At 44.5% G+C, this 15,000-nt stretch overlaps 1 protein-coding gene across 2 annotated transcripts in view; it reads left to right on the forward strand.

Moving 5' to 3' along the window:
- The window catches only part of phex (phosphate regulating endopeptidase homolog, X-linked), a gene marked incomplete at its 5' end in the record, with an annotated part of 46,652 nt that overhangs the window by 3,386 nt on the left and 28,266 nt on the right, over positions 1-15,000 (forward strand). For both annotated transcript variants that reach the window (XR_013963178.1, XM_080751905.1), the window contains 4 exons: positions 5,940-5,996; positions 10,641-10,802; positions 10,964-11,047; positions 14,214-14,440. Coding sequence is in view for 1 of the 2 variants with exons in the window: in XM_080751905.1 (XP_080608031.1) it covers positions 5,940-5,996; positions 10,641-10,802; positions 10,964-11,047; positions 14,214-14,440 (530 nt within the window). The remainder of the gene's footprint in view (positions 1-5,939; positions 5,997-10,640; positions 10,803-10,963; positions 11,048-14,213; positions 14,441-15,000) is intronic.

The following is a 15,000-nucleotide window of genomic DNA, read 5'->3' on the forward strand; positions in this document are numbered from 1 at the left end:
GCTGTCAAGACCAGAAAGTAGTTTTCTGTGTGGATGTATACTGTCAAGACCAGAAAGTAGTTTTCTGTGTGGATGTATGGGCTGTCAAGACCAGAAAGTAGTTTTCTGTGTGGATGTATGGGCTGTCAAGACCAGAAAGTAGTTTTCTGTGTGGATGTATGGGCTGTCAAGACCAGAAAGTAGTTTTCTGTGTGGATGTATGGGCTGTCAAGACCAGAAAGTAGTTTTCTGTGTGGATGTATGGGCTGTCAAGACCAGAAAGTAGTTTTCTGTGTGGATGTATGGGCTGTCAAGACCAGAAAGTAGTTTTCTGTGTGGATGTATGGGCTGTCAAGGCCAGAAAGTAGTTTTCTGTGTGGATGTATGGGCTGTCAAGGCCAGAAAGTAGTTTTCTGTGTGGATGTATGGGCTGTCAAGACCAGAAAGTAGTTTTCTGTGTGGATGTATGGGCTGTCAAGACCAGAAAGTAGTTTTCTGTGTCGATGTATGGGCTGTCAAGACCAGAAAGTAGTTTTCTGTGTGGATGTATGGGCTGTCAAGACCAGAAAGTAGTTTTCTGCGTGGATGTATGGGCTGTCAAGACCAGAAAGTAGTTTTCTGCGTGGATGTATGGGCTGTCAAGACCAGAAAGTAGTTTTCTGCGTGGATGTATGGGCTGTCAAGACCAGAAAGTAGTTTTCTGCGTGGATGTATGGGCTGTCAAGACCAGAAAGTACAGTAGTTTTTGCCACTCAGTAGGCGTTCCTGCATAACTTCCTGCTATGATGATGATGTCACCACATATTCCTCTATAACAGGGGTTTTCAAAGTGGGTGACGGGGCACCCTGGGGTGCCGTGACATGATGATGATTTTAAACTTGAAGTACAAAGTTATTTTCAGTCAGTTCTAACCAAAATGGCTATAATAACGTTTTCCTTGCAACATAATCACTAAAATATCGTCACTGTCGGGCAGAAACCTTGTATCTCCAAGTTTCAAATGTGTACGTCTTTTGGTAAAGCAAAGCCCTGCTTCATCATACATGACTGTCGCACAAAACAAGTGAAAACAGCCGATCTACAAGCAAGCACACAACATCGCGAGGCGTTGTGTGCTTGTAGATCTGCTGTTTTCACTAGTTTAGTACATTTTATAGAGGATAAATACAAAACGAACGGTTTTGGACATACAAGGTTTCCACCTGACAACGATGATATGCTATAAATATAAGGTGCTGGGAGTGAAAATTATAATGTAGGGGCGCCTCGGATTAAAACAAATATTCATGGGGTGCCCTGAGACAAAACAGTTTGGGAACCCCTGGTCTATACGATCAAAATAATTTACTGTATGTACAATTGAAAGGAGTAAAACAGTTTTTACTGTATGTATTTATGAGATTACTCAATACAGGCAGTGCAGGGATATAATAATACACCATGATTAGTCTTTAAGGTGGTTGAGTTCCATTTGATATCCTTCTCCTATCACAGCAGCTCACACTTCTTGCTGCTGTGTTTGCACATTGTTTTACTTCAGGTATGAGAGTCTTTATTTATTATCTTAGGTCATGTTTTCAAACTCTCTTTGGGTGGTTATGATCTGTGGGAAATGTGTGTCTGTGATGTCTTGGTACAGTGGACAGGCGAAATCCCGATTTAGGCTTATTCACCAAGTTAGCTTTCACCAGTGTCGGCAGGTTAGTTTCACCGGCGATTCGGACTACTGACCTCTCGAAACAAGAGCACATGGAAACATCACTAAGCACCCCAGTAGACAGGTGGTCAGTATGTGTCTCTGATGTCTTGGTACAGTGGACAGGTGGTTAGGAAGTGTAGCTCAGTTTCCACTTCATTTTGTGTGCAGTGGGTGCAAAGTCTGTTTTCTCTAGGGAGCCAGGTATGCCTGTGACGTCCTTTCTCCATCGCAAGACTGTGCTCACTGAGTCTGTACCTAGTCAAGATGTGTCTATGTTTTGGGTCGGTCACCTTGCTCAGGTATTCTGCCATTGTGTATTCTCTGTTTAGGGCCAAATGGCATTCTAGTTTGCTCTGCTATTGCGTTGCTACTCTCACTCTCTCTGTCCTAAAGCAAGCTTTTACTGTACACATTGTGAGTTTGTAGATCTACTATTTTCAGAGCGCAACGCTGAGCACAACCCAAACATAAAATTACTTTAGTTCTACTGGATCTCTTGTCCGCTAGTCCTTCCCTGACATTTTAGTCTAGTTTTTATTTGTTGACAAAACAGTCAATGCATTTATAACATAATGAATTGGACCACATTTTCACAAAACGCATATCATGGTGATTGAAACGAGGCTTTAAGCTAGCGACAGGAACCATAAAGTATTTATGACAATGTTTATTAAAGGGATATTCCACTTTCAACAGGGAAACAGCTTATGGGTTTTTCTCCACACACACACCCATTGTAACTTCAGATTCATTAAAAAAAAGAAAATCTAAAATAAATGAATAAAGTTATCGAAAAACACGGCCTGCTCACGTATTAGGAGGGTAATATGAGTCACCTTAACATGGTTAAAATGGAGTTTGAAGTTACAATGGGTGTGTATGGGGAGAGGCCCTGGGCCTGGAGGGCCTGGTAACATTTACATCAAATATCAAAATATTGAATCAAGCTAATTAAAAACTGTTCAGGGTGTTCATAAAAGCCTGATTAGACGATAAAATGAGCAAAAGTTTTTTTGAAAGTGGAATATCAAATGTAAAAGTTCGGGTGAAATGAATGGAATCCTGTTATGGAGAACATGTTGCTTCTGGTACCAGAACAGCGCAAGTAGCGGACCATCATAGGAACTTTTAGTTCCGTATCTGCTTGTTTTTAAATGGGGACGACTGGACTGTCTAGAAAAACAATATAATCCGTAAAGAAAAAAAAAGTTTCTAAAAAACCTAAAAACAAATGCAACTAGCTTCATATATGGTCATTGAGTGTTTCAGTAGTGCTAAGGGTTTAGGTGGAGTCTGAAAAGGTGAGTCTTCAGTCCACAGCGAAAGCTAGCGAGTGAGTCCGTTGTTCTAAGTGCGACAGGGAGTTTATTCCACAACTTTGGGGCCAGGAGGGCAAACTGTCTCCGACGAGTGGATTTTTGTCCTGGGGTTTTTAGCGAGGGTTCTGTCAGCATCCCTGTGTTGCCTGATCTAAGTGCACGGGTGGGGGTGTAGGGGTTGATCAGGTTTTGGAGGAATGGAGGAGCCATACCTTTGGCTGCTTTGAAGGTCAGCATCAGTGTTTTGTATTCAGTGCGGGCCGCAACCGGGAGCCAGTGGAGGCTGCGGAGAAGGGTTGAATAGTTGTATAGTTGAGGAAAGCATTGTTTGTCAGATAATGATGATGACAAACTAACAGCTCTGGCTGTTCGTGACTCTATTCCCCCGAGGGGAGGGGGGGAGGGGGGGGGGAGGGGCAGCTTATTGTGTTGTGTTGTTATTGAGGGAAAGCTGCATATTTGGTGGTCACATTTTGACACACAGCATCTTCTGATTAGTATTATATATAAATATACTGAATACATGACTTAATTATAACGTGTTCATGCATGTTGTCAGACTATATATGCGCGCACACACACACACACACGCACACATGCACGCACACACACACACACACACACATACACACACACACACACACACACACACACACAGGGCAGACAATGGAATGTCTTTTGGTTTCTTTGAGTTCCCTTTGTGTTTTTAACAAGATACTTAACTTAGTTCAAGAGAGAGAGAGAGAGTGGGTGGGTGGGTGGGTGTGTGTGCACCATGTGTTATTGTGTATGTGCGTGTGCGCTGTGCACCGTGTGTGTGTGTGTGTGTGTGTGTGTGTGTGTGTGTGTGTGTGTGTGTGGTTGTGTTTTGGTATCTCAGTAATGAACTTGAGGTCAGCATCCGCAGTGACACTAAACATGCACACACTCTCACACATGTTTGTTTGTGTGAGAGAGAGAGAGTGTGTGCGTGCGTGCGTGCGTGCGTGCGTGCGTGCGTGCGTGCGTGCGTGGGTGCGTGCGTGCGTGCGTGCGCGCGCGTGAGAGGGTCATAGAGTTGTCAGGGTTGTTTTGGGGACACAGAATCCAAACATCTGTCTGTCTGTCTGTCAGTCAGACAGACAGACAGACAGACAGACAGACAGACAGACAGACAGACAGACTTGGACACAGAAGTATAGTTGTGAAGGGGGCGTGGTTTTGTCACAGCTTAAACAAGTGTTGAACTCCATGTTAGCATGAAACTGTTGCTGAGTGTCTTTTTGTGATGATGGGGTCCAGCCATGCAGGGACGTGCTGGCCATTGGGAAAAGCAGGACAACTCCCGAACGGCCGGTTCATTCCCGGCCGGTCCAGGCCGAAAAAAAAAATGTCGGCCTTCGTTCCATTTTGGGGGCTGTGCGACCAACAAAGTAAATTGTCACTGTCAGGCAGAAACCTTGTATCTCCAAGTTTCAAATTTGTACTTTTTTTTTCGCGAAGCAAAGCCCCGCTTCATCATACAAGGCCGTCGCACAAAAGTTGTGAAAACAGCAGATCTACAAGCACACAACGCCTCACACCACAAGGCGTTAATCATTTTTTAAATGATAAATACGAAACAAACGGTTGTGGACATACAAGGTTTCCACCCGACAACGACGAAATATAACTCATGTAATTGGCCCACTGGCTTGTCACTTGTCATGATCTGAAATGGCAAATCTTTGAGTAGCAGCAGCACTATAGAGAGAGATCTCTCTCTCTATAGCGCGCAATGAGGGCCTCTACAACTCTTTTTCCCAGGCTGAATCAGGGGCCCAGCACGTCCCTGGGTCCAGTATTCAGTTCAGTGACCCGTGGAGCTCCAGAATGGATCAGAAGCTGTGTTCACGTCAGGGGCCTTTTTATTCATTCATGTAGAAAGCTGGCCCCTGAACCCATCCATTTCTGGCGTTGCGAGGCCTTGTGAGCATTTACTGTAGATCTGCTATTTGCACGATGGAATAGATGCGGTCAAACTAAATGTAATGCCAATGGTGCTGTGACGCAATGTTTTGTGTTGTTTAAAGGAGTAGTTCACCCCCAAAATGACTTTTTTTCCCCCATTGATTACTCACATCATGGAGACTTGGGTTCAATAATATATTTGTGTATTTGTCGCATTCCTAAGACAAAAAGTTGGGGACCCAAATGCATTACTCCCCATCCGGGTCCCCATTAGGAATCAATGGGGGTACATTTATTGTAATCCACTTTTTTGTCTTAGGAATGCGACAAATAAAATAAAAATCAAACCTCGGTTCGAAGTGAATCGGTGAAGCATTAGTTGTGGATGCAGTAGGTGAGAACTATTGCATGTACAGGACAGATAAAACCTGAAGGCCAAATTATCATGTGAAGCTTGACCAATCCTCAAAGTATCCATTCATCAGACCGGGACGGACACTACACACATATTCTGGACGTACAGGACAGATAAAACCTATTCATTCTGAACTGAAATGGCCATATATGGACATGGGACACACATTTTGCTTTTTGAAAAAGCCTATTCATTCTGGACTGATATTCTGGACGTACGGGACAGAAAAAACCTGTTCATTCTGGCCTGGAGTGACCATATATGGACATGAGGTGACATACATTGTGTTTTTGAAAAAACCTGTTCATTCTGGACTGAGTTGACCATATATGGACATTAAACACACATTTTGTTTTTGAAAAAACCTGTTCATTCTGGACTGAAATGACCATATATGGGCGTGGGACACACAAAGGCACTCCTTGGAAGCGGCTTTCACCGCTTCAAAAATATTATTGAACTTTAGTCTCCATGGTGTGAGTAATTAATAGAAAAAAGGTCATTTTGGGGGTGAACTGCTCCTTTAACAACCTGAAATGACCTAAAATAAACCCTTCTAATCCATCCTAACCAATAAAAACCCTTCTTTCTCCCCAGTGTCTCAGAGGACCAATCGGGAGGAGTTCTGCGTGAGCCCAGAATGCATCGAGGCAGGTAAGCAGCAGCAGCGTGGTGATTGGTTGGCTGGTTGGTAGATCTTGTGTAATACATGATGATGATTGGATGAACTCTGGCGTCAACGTGTTGACAGGAAGTGGACGTTGGTAATCGTCTAAGCTGCCCGAGCGCAGCCGTTCTTTGACCCTGAAGGGCGGGGAACCGGGGATACACCAGCAGGGGCGTCACACCAAATCCTGGGCCCTGGGTACAAGGATTCACTGCGGGCCCCCCATGAATGTTAACTATTGAAAAATAGCAGATATACAAGCTCACAGCGCGGCACTCGGTGCCGCGCTGTGAGCTTGTATATCTGCTATTTTTCAATAGCTAAAGTTACTATAGGGCCCCTCCACCTTGGGCCCTGGTAACTCAGTCCCACTTTCCTACCCCTTGTGACGCCCCTGTACACCAGAGCAGTGTAAGCAGAGTGGCGACACGCTTTGATCTCGCCGCAGACAGGAAGTGGCGTCGCATGGAGCCTGTTCTCATTGTTAGTGAGCCTCTGCTGCTCTTCAGCCCCCATCATAACCCAGGCATTTTCACTCTCTGATAAGTAAATCACATCTTTTCCCCCTTTTAACTCATTCACGGGCCTCTCCAAGGTAGACAACATTACTAAAAGGTGAAAAAGAGGTGATTTAGTCTACTTACCAGAGAGTATAAATGCCTGGGTTATAATGGGGGCTGAAGAGCAGCAGAGGCTCGCTAAGAATGACAACAGGCTCCAGTAAGCTAGGCTAAGCTAGCTTTCCACTATGCTTTCCACGCTTACAATGGGAGTCGAGTCAGTCGACGTAAGTGTCATAACTCTCTCTCTCTAGGGGTCTGGGATACAATACCCAGAGAATGTCTCCGGGAGACTCCGACCAATAGCATTTGTTCAGCGATCTCTGTGCCCGCCTCCCCGCCTCCCCTCCCCCCTCTGTCTCTCCTCTCCTGTCAGCAGCAGCTCCATAGAGTATATATAAAATAGAGAGCGGACGAGCCCCGCCCCCACTATCATTTCAATGCAAGTGCTCAGTGGCGTTTTGAAGCAACGGCTACGTGCTAGCATGTAGCTAATCCAGGTGCATTCTGGGGAATGGCTCCACTACGCAGTGGAGCCAAACGTCACGAATGACGTCACAAACGACGTCGACGTCCATTGAACCCTATTGTAGACCCCAGCGCCGCGCTCTTATGCTCGTGCATGTATGTTTCACCCCGCCTGAAATTCCAGCTTTGGCCAGTAGGGCGGCTGCTTCAATATTTACAAGCCGTTCTGGGGGCTTGAGCAGCTCACATTGAGTAAACCAGGAAGTAAGCTACGGTGGAAAACTAAAGCCATAAATCATAGCGATTTTGATAATTATAATGAATGAGCCTAAACAAACCAGTTCACATGAACAATACTGGTGTAAAATAAGATATCTGAACGGCTACATATGTTTAATATGCGCAAAATTACAATTAAAATGTTGTACGGGGCGTGAGAATTTCCTAGGATGAAACAGGGTAATTATCCCTTTGTCATCATCCTATAGGAAAGTAGGATAGGATAGTGTCCGTTGGCGGTGCCTTGATGGCCGTGGCTTGTGATTGGCTGAACTACATTTAACCCTTTCCAAGCCACGGGGAGCCCCTTAATATTAAAACCGGAATATACCGGACATCTGAGCAAGGAGTCTCAGCCGCGTCGTCTTTTATCGTACTGGGTCATTAACACCTTCTAAGCCAAGGGGAGCCCCTTAATGTTAAAACCGTACTATATCGCACATCCCCCCAGGGACTCTCAGCCACGTCGCACATTCCCAGACTTTGTCTTTAAAACCGGAATAAAAGCTTTTGATCCGAAAATCGGCGATCGTCTAACCTTCCCTAGTCACCACTCGTGCACTGATGGCTCATGCAGACCGTGCATGAAGCAGAGGTGACGTCAGCGCCTCTCCTTCTCCAAGGCACCTTCCACCCATCCGTTTACTGTCTACACACTCGAGCTCCTCCTGCAGCCATGCTTGGGGCTATGCTAGCGAAACTTTTCAGGTCTGTTCTTCAGTCACACATGGACTATTTGCGGGGACATTTACGTGAAAGGATCGCGCACGCGAAACGCACGGGGACATCGACGATCGGCCAAAACCCCCATTCTATCCCAACGGAGATCGAGAAAATCATGGTGAGTTACTGGCCTGGGGGGAAAAAAAAAAAGAAAAAACAGCGGCGCTGTTCAAGATGGAGGGGCTGCGGGGTCATGTTTATAAACATAATATTATGTCTCAGATCACAATACAATAATAGAAATTTCACGGCTAATCTACCAACCCCCATTCTATTTCGGACTGCAACGTGTTAAAACCGAAATAAATGATTTTTATCCGAAAATCGGCGATCGTCTAACCTTCCCTAGTCACCGCTCGTCCATCGATAGCTCATGGCTGCTCTGAGATGAAGCAGAAGTGACGTCAGCTCCTTTCCTTCTTCAGCCTTCCTTGCAGCCGTCCGTTTACTGTTTAGACGATTACATTAGCATAGCAGGAGTACTAAAGGCTAAGCTAGCCAAAATTCTCATCATGTCATACCTGGACCATATGCAGGGATTATATGCGCACGGATCGCGCACGCGATACGCACGGGGAGACCATGCCTTGGCCAAAACCTCCACTTTATCCCAATGGAGATCCAGATATTCATGGTGAGCAAACCCTGTGGGATTGAATTTTTTTTTTAAAAACAACGCCGCGGTCCAAAAAGGAGGGGTGGCGGGCTCATGTTTATAAACATAATATTATGTCTCAGATCATAATACAAATATAGAAATGTCACGGCTAATCTACAACAAGCCATTCTATTTCGGCTGGCAAACTGTTAATGGAGTTTTTTCCTCAGGCTTCTTTCCTTGACTGAAATGCCTGGATCGCGAGGCTAGTCGTCGTCTGACGACAACTCGTGAGTTTGCGCTGCGGTCGCTGAGGCCGAATGTCCGCTGCTCGCCGTTTATTTGGCCTCACCAATTGCCTCGTGTGTCTGACTCTGGTTTGACACGCGCGTGGGTCGCTGGCCTGACTGGCCATCACCGTTCTGTGTGACTATGGCTGCTTTATGATTATTATCACCGTTCTGTGTGACTATGGCTGCTTTATGATTATTATCATCGTTCTGTGTGACTATGGCTGCTTTATGATTATTATCATCGTTCTGTGTGACTATGACTGCTTTATGATTATTATCATCGTTCTGTGTGACTATGGCTGCTTTATGATTATTATCATCGTTCTGTGTGACTATGACTGCTTTATGATTATTATCATCGTTCTGTGTGACTATGACTGCTTTATGATTATTATCATCGTTCTGTGTGACTATGACTGCTTTATGATTATTATCATCGTTCTGTGTGACTATGACTGCTTTATGATTATTATCATCGTTCTGTGTGACTATGACTGCTTTATGATTATTATCATCGTTCTGTGTGACTATGACTGCTTTATGATTATTATCATCGTTCTGTGTGACTATGACTGCTTTATGATTATTATCATCGTTCTGTGTGACTATGACTGCTTTATGATTATTATCATCGTTCTGTGTGACTATGACTGCTTTATGATTATTATCACCGTTCTGTGTGACTATGACTGCTTTATGATTATTATCATCGTTCTGTGTGACTATGGCTGCTTTATGATTATTATCATCGTTCTGTGTGACTATGACTGCTTTATGATTATTATCATCGTTCTGTGTGACTATGACTGCTTTATGATTATTATCATCGTTCTGTGTGACTATGACTGCTTTATGATTATTATCATCGTCTGTATGTAGGGACAGGACGATGAGTGATATTATCGTTTATCGTGATAAAAAAAAACACTCACAATAATCGTATCGTGGAGATTTAAAATCATTGTGATATCGTCCTCCGTCATGCACTGGGGTCAATTCACCTTTTATTTGCCGAGCTGCATATCTGGTACCATTTAAACAGTCCTAGAAATAACAAACTTGATACTGTCTCTTTATTTTTCACTCTCTACCAAATCTATTTGCCAAAAATATCCGATCTACAAGCTCTAGATCTGCACCTTTTTTTTGCTACCGGTAATGTTCCGCCCCAGGATAATGTATATTTTGATCGTCGTGATAATATCGTAAACCCCCCCCCCCCCCCACCCCCTCCCTCCCCCCACAGCTGGCTCCATCCTCAGTAAGCTGGACCGCTCTGTGGACCCCTGCCAGGACTTCTACCAGTTCTCCTGTCTGTCTGTCTGTCTGTCTGTCTGTCTGTCTGTCTGTCTGTCTGTCTGTCTGTCTGTCTGTCTGTCTGTCTGTCTGTCTGTCTGTCTGTCTGTCTGTCTGTCTGTCTGTCCATCTATCCATCTATCCATCTATCTACATATCTAACTATCTATCCACAGCTGGTTCCATCCTCAGTAAGCTGGACCGGTCCGTGGACCCCTGCCAGGACTTTATCTACATATCTAACTATCTATCTACATGTCTATCTATCTACATATCTATCTATCTATCTATCCACAGCTGGTTCCATCCTCAGTAAGCTGGACCGGTCCGTGGACCCCTGCCAGGACTTTATCTACATATCTAACTATCTATCTACATGTCTATCTATCTACATATCTAACTATCTATCCACAGCTGGTTCCATCCTCAGTAAGCTGGACCGGTCCGTGGACCCCTGCCAGGACTTCTACCAGTTCTCCTGTGGAGGCTGGCTTCAGGACAACCCCATCCCTGAGGACTCCTCTTCATACGGCATCTACCCCTGGCTGAGACAACATGTTGATATACGACTAAAAGGTAAGGGGTGTCTGTGTGTGTGTGTGTGTGTGTGTGTGTGTGTGTGTGTGTGTGTGTGTGTGTGTGTGTGTGTGTGTGTGTGTGTGTGTGTGTGTGTGTGTGTGTGTGTGTGTGTGTGTGTGTGTGTGTGTCATAGTGTAACAGTGTGTTGTCTCCTCCAGAGCTCCTAGAAGCTCCATCAGAAGCAGAAGAGTTGGAAGCTGTGACCAAAGCCAAGGTTCTGTACCGCTCCTGTATGAATGAATGTGAGTCTCTCTCTCTCGCATGCACGTACGCACACACACACACACACACACACACACACACAACCTCTGTCCTTGCCTTACATGCTAGAGATCTAAACCTAGACATCATCTCAACATGACTTTAAAGGACAACTTTAGTTTTTTTTACAACAAGGGTTCATATTTTAGATTGTAATTAAAGAATATAAAAGATGAGTGTTAAATTGATTTCATTTGCTTCTTTCTATTGTTTTAGAGATTCATATTTTAGTGGTTGGGGGCATGCGTACAAGTGGCTAAATATGTCATTTTACACAGAATAAGCCCATTGCCAAGATACAACGCAACCTTTCATGGTTGGATGTGACTTATGGGGGCTAGAAGTGTTACTGTAAATAGCAATAAAGAAACTGCCGGCTGAAACTGTGTCTAAAAAGACATATTTAGCCACTTGTACGCATGCCCCCATGCGTACGCATGCCCCACATTTTAGCACGGTAAACGTGATAAAACAATAGAACAAAGCAAATGAAAACATTTTAACACTCACTTTTTCTTTTCTCTGATTACAATCTAAAATATGAACCCTTGTTGTAAAAAAAACAAAGTTGTCCTTTAATGGACCTAGGCTTGTACTGCACTATCCAAGCAGAGCAGGGTTGTCTTGTTTTATACAAGACTTTTTTTCCTATTTTGTTTGTTCAAAAAGAAGAAACTTCATCATTAATCTGATAATGTTTTTGTTCCATGAGGTTTGGCCTACGTCTGTTTTCTGTGTGTTTTAGACTAGTCATGTGGAGTGTTAGGAAATCATTGTCTAAACGTCCAACAAAGGACCGTCGTTCTTAGTGTGAGGCACTCAGACTGTTGGTATTTTGCTGAGTTCCTGAGTCATCTTAACCCTTCTTGTGCCGATCCCGAACAAGTTTGGCTTTATTTCAATCCAATACAATATTTTTTTTGCTATTTTACTTACCCTGAGCTGCTTGTAGAGATGTGGGTGGTCCTGGCTTGTCCTACGCTTTCCAACGAGAGACGCTAGATGGTCCGACGATTTATTCCATTGAAAATGGTTTAAAATAAAGTTTAGAGCCCCCCCAAAAAAACTCAATCTATATACTGTCTGCGGCGCGACGTATTCCGGGGTGCCTATCCCGGACTAGTCCGGGATATTTAATAAAATGAATTAATTAATCGGAGGCCTCAACGAAGCCCCGGTCTAATTTCCCATCCATGGCCTGGGCCGCGACTCTGTTTACATCGGCCCGTAATCGGGCAACGCTGCTGCACCGCGCCGCCCACTCCAATACAAACTCACATCTTTAGAGACCTTTTTCTCTCAACTGTGTTCGCAGGGCAGCGACAAAGTTTTTTTGCGACTAAAATAGCTTCAGATCGGGCTTCTAAAAAATAAAGAAGCTAATAGCTAACTGTTAGCTAACTTCCTCCTCTCGTCATACATAACAGTTACCTGACTTTCGCCAGATGGTGGCAGCATTGCTTATGCATTGCTTTACCATCTGGGTTCACTTGCGGAGGAGGGGTTCCCTTCGGAATGTCCCTGGCCGGACCAATCAGCGGCAGCTATGGGCGGGCTCTGAGCGGCTCTGAGCCAATAGAGTCTGATTGCAGACCACGTGGAAACCCAGGAGGCGGATTCTGGGTGCAACGTCATGCAGACAGGCCAATATGAGTCGTTGGAGTTGGCACGGCCATATCCAATCACCTGCTTTAGAATTTTAAAAAATGGCCCGCCCCTTACATCGGTTGTGCTGGACCGAGTCCAGATGGTAGAAGCAGAGCGTTATGCAGGCATACGCAATGCTGCAAACCATCTGGCGAAAGTCAGGTTAACATAACAGTGGGTTCAGTGAAATCACAAGGCACTACTGCCTGTGTCGACGAATGTTAGAGCGAAGGCCTATACAGAAATGTCTGGCACTCTAGCGGCACCTTGTGGCCCGGGCACAGTATGAGTTAACTGGATATGTTCTACATTATTTGCTGTCAAAAAATGTGAAGGGGTAAAATAAATGTCCTGACTAAAACTAGACTAAAATGTCAACAGTTATTGTCGACTGAACTAGACTAACTAAAATGACGTTGTCTTGGACTAAGATAAAGACTAAAAATGCTCGACTTTTAGTCGACTAAAAGTTGACTAAATAAAAACCGGATGAAGTTGACTAAATGTGATGAAAACTAAAAAGGGCAATAGTCTTAGGACTAAAGGTATTTGCACACTGCTGCGTTTTTCGGGCCGAATATCGGAGTGAATTTCGGAGCGCGTGAATAAAAAAAATCAACCTCACGTTATGTCAATCACGTTTGCACACTGCCGCCCGTTTCCTATTTATTTTCGGACCAGGATTGATTTTTTTCCGATTTTCGCAGCTGTCGTACTGAGTCCCTTGCTCTCTCTCTCTTTCCTCTCTCTCTCCCTGGCCTACGGCTTTCGGATTTCCAAAACGCAATGAAAACACGCAAAAATATGGCTCACAAAATTAACTAATTCTCTGCACGTCCCTGTGTTCCAGCTATCCTAGAGCAGTTGGACATCAAACCCATGTGTGTGTGTGTGTGTGTGTGTGTGTGTGTGTGTGTGTGTGTGTGTGTGTGTGTGTGTGTGTGTGTGTGTGTGTGTGTGTGTGTGTGTGTGTTCCAGCCATTCTAGAGCAGTTGGACATCAAACCCATGTGTGTGTGTGTGTGTGTGTGTGTGTGTGTGTGTGTGTGTGTGTGTGTGTGTGTGTGTGTGTGTGTGTGTGTGTGTGTGTGTGTGTGTGTGTGTTCCAGCCATTCTAGAGCAGTTGGACATCAAACCCATGTGTGTGTGTGTGTGTGTGTGTGTGTGTGTGTGTGTGTGTGTGTGTGTGTGTGTGTGTGTGTGTGTGTGTGTGTGTGTGTGTGTGTGTGTTCCAGCCATTCTAGAGCAGTTGGACATCAAACCCATGTGTGTGTGTGTGTGTGTGTGTGTGTGTGTGTGTGTGTGTGTGTGTGTGTGTGTGTGTGTGTGTGTGTGTGTGTGTGTGTGTGTGTGTGTGTGTGTGTGTGTGTGTGTGTGTGTCTCAGCCATCCTAGAGCAGTTGGACATCAAACCAATGTGTGTGTGTGTGTGTGTGTGTGTGTGTCTCAGCCATCCTAGAGCAGTTGGACATCAAACCAATGTGTGTGTGTGTGTGTCTCAGCCATCCTAGAGCAGCTAGATATCAAACCCATGCTGAAGACTCTGAAGCAGCCTGAGTTCCGCTGGCCCGTGCTGGGGGAGGGGCTTGGAGGGGCGTGGCAGTGGTCCCCCGGCCAATGGGATCTCCTGAAGACCCTGGCGGAGATGAGGAGCCAGCACAGCAAGAGCGTTCTGATTCGCCTGTACATCTCCCCGGACGACAAGAACTCCTCCCACTATGTCATCAAGGTTAGAGTTGTAGTCCATTCCCTCCATAGTTGTAGTCCATTAGATTTGTAGTCCATTCACACCATAGTTGGTGTACTGTATAGCACCTTTCATGACATGAAATGCAGCTCAAAGCGCTTTACAGAGCAGAAAATTAAGCACAAGTGCTTAAAGACCCAATGAAATGACTATTTTGGGTATTTTATTTTGAAGTTTCAGTCTGAAAAGGAAGCCTGTGTGTTTCTGAACCAATGAGAAGGGACCAGCCCTTCAGGCGATGGGATTTACAATCTGAGTAATGGGAGTAATGGGAGCCAGCAATGGGAAACAAACAGGTGAATGTAATCAAAGGTTCATTTATATTCAAAAAGTCTGTCTATGTCATCACTTTTTGAATTTCTGTTCACAGGAAGTAATTAAGAATGGCCTATTTAGATATAAAAATACACAAAAAGTGTTTTTTTGGCATCTAGTGTTAGGAATGCCCATATGATTACCACGGATACGCTCTAAAAGTGTGAAAAACATATTTTTCATTTCACTGGGTCTTTAAAGGTCCATGAAACACAAAATCACTTTTT

Source organism: Nannobrachium achirus (genome assembly GCF_963921795.1).
Source record: "Nannobrachium achirus genome assembly, chromosome: 21".
Lineage (NCBI taxonomy): Eukaryota > Metazoa > Chordata > Actinopteri > Myctophiformes > Myctophidae > Nannobrachium > Nannobrachium achirus.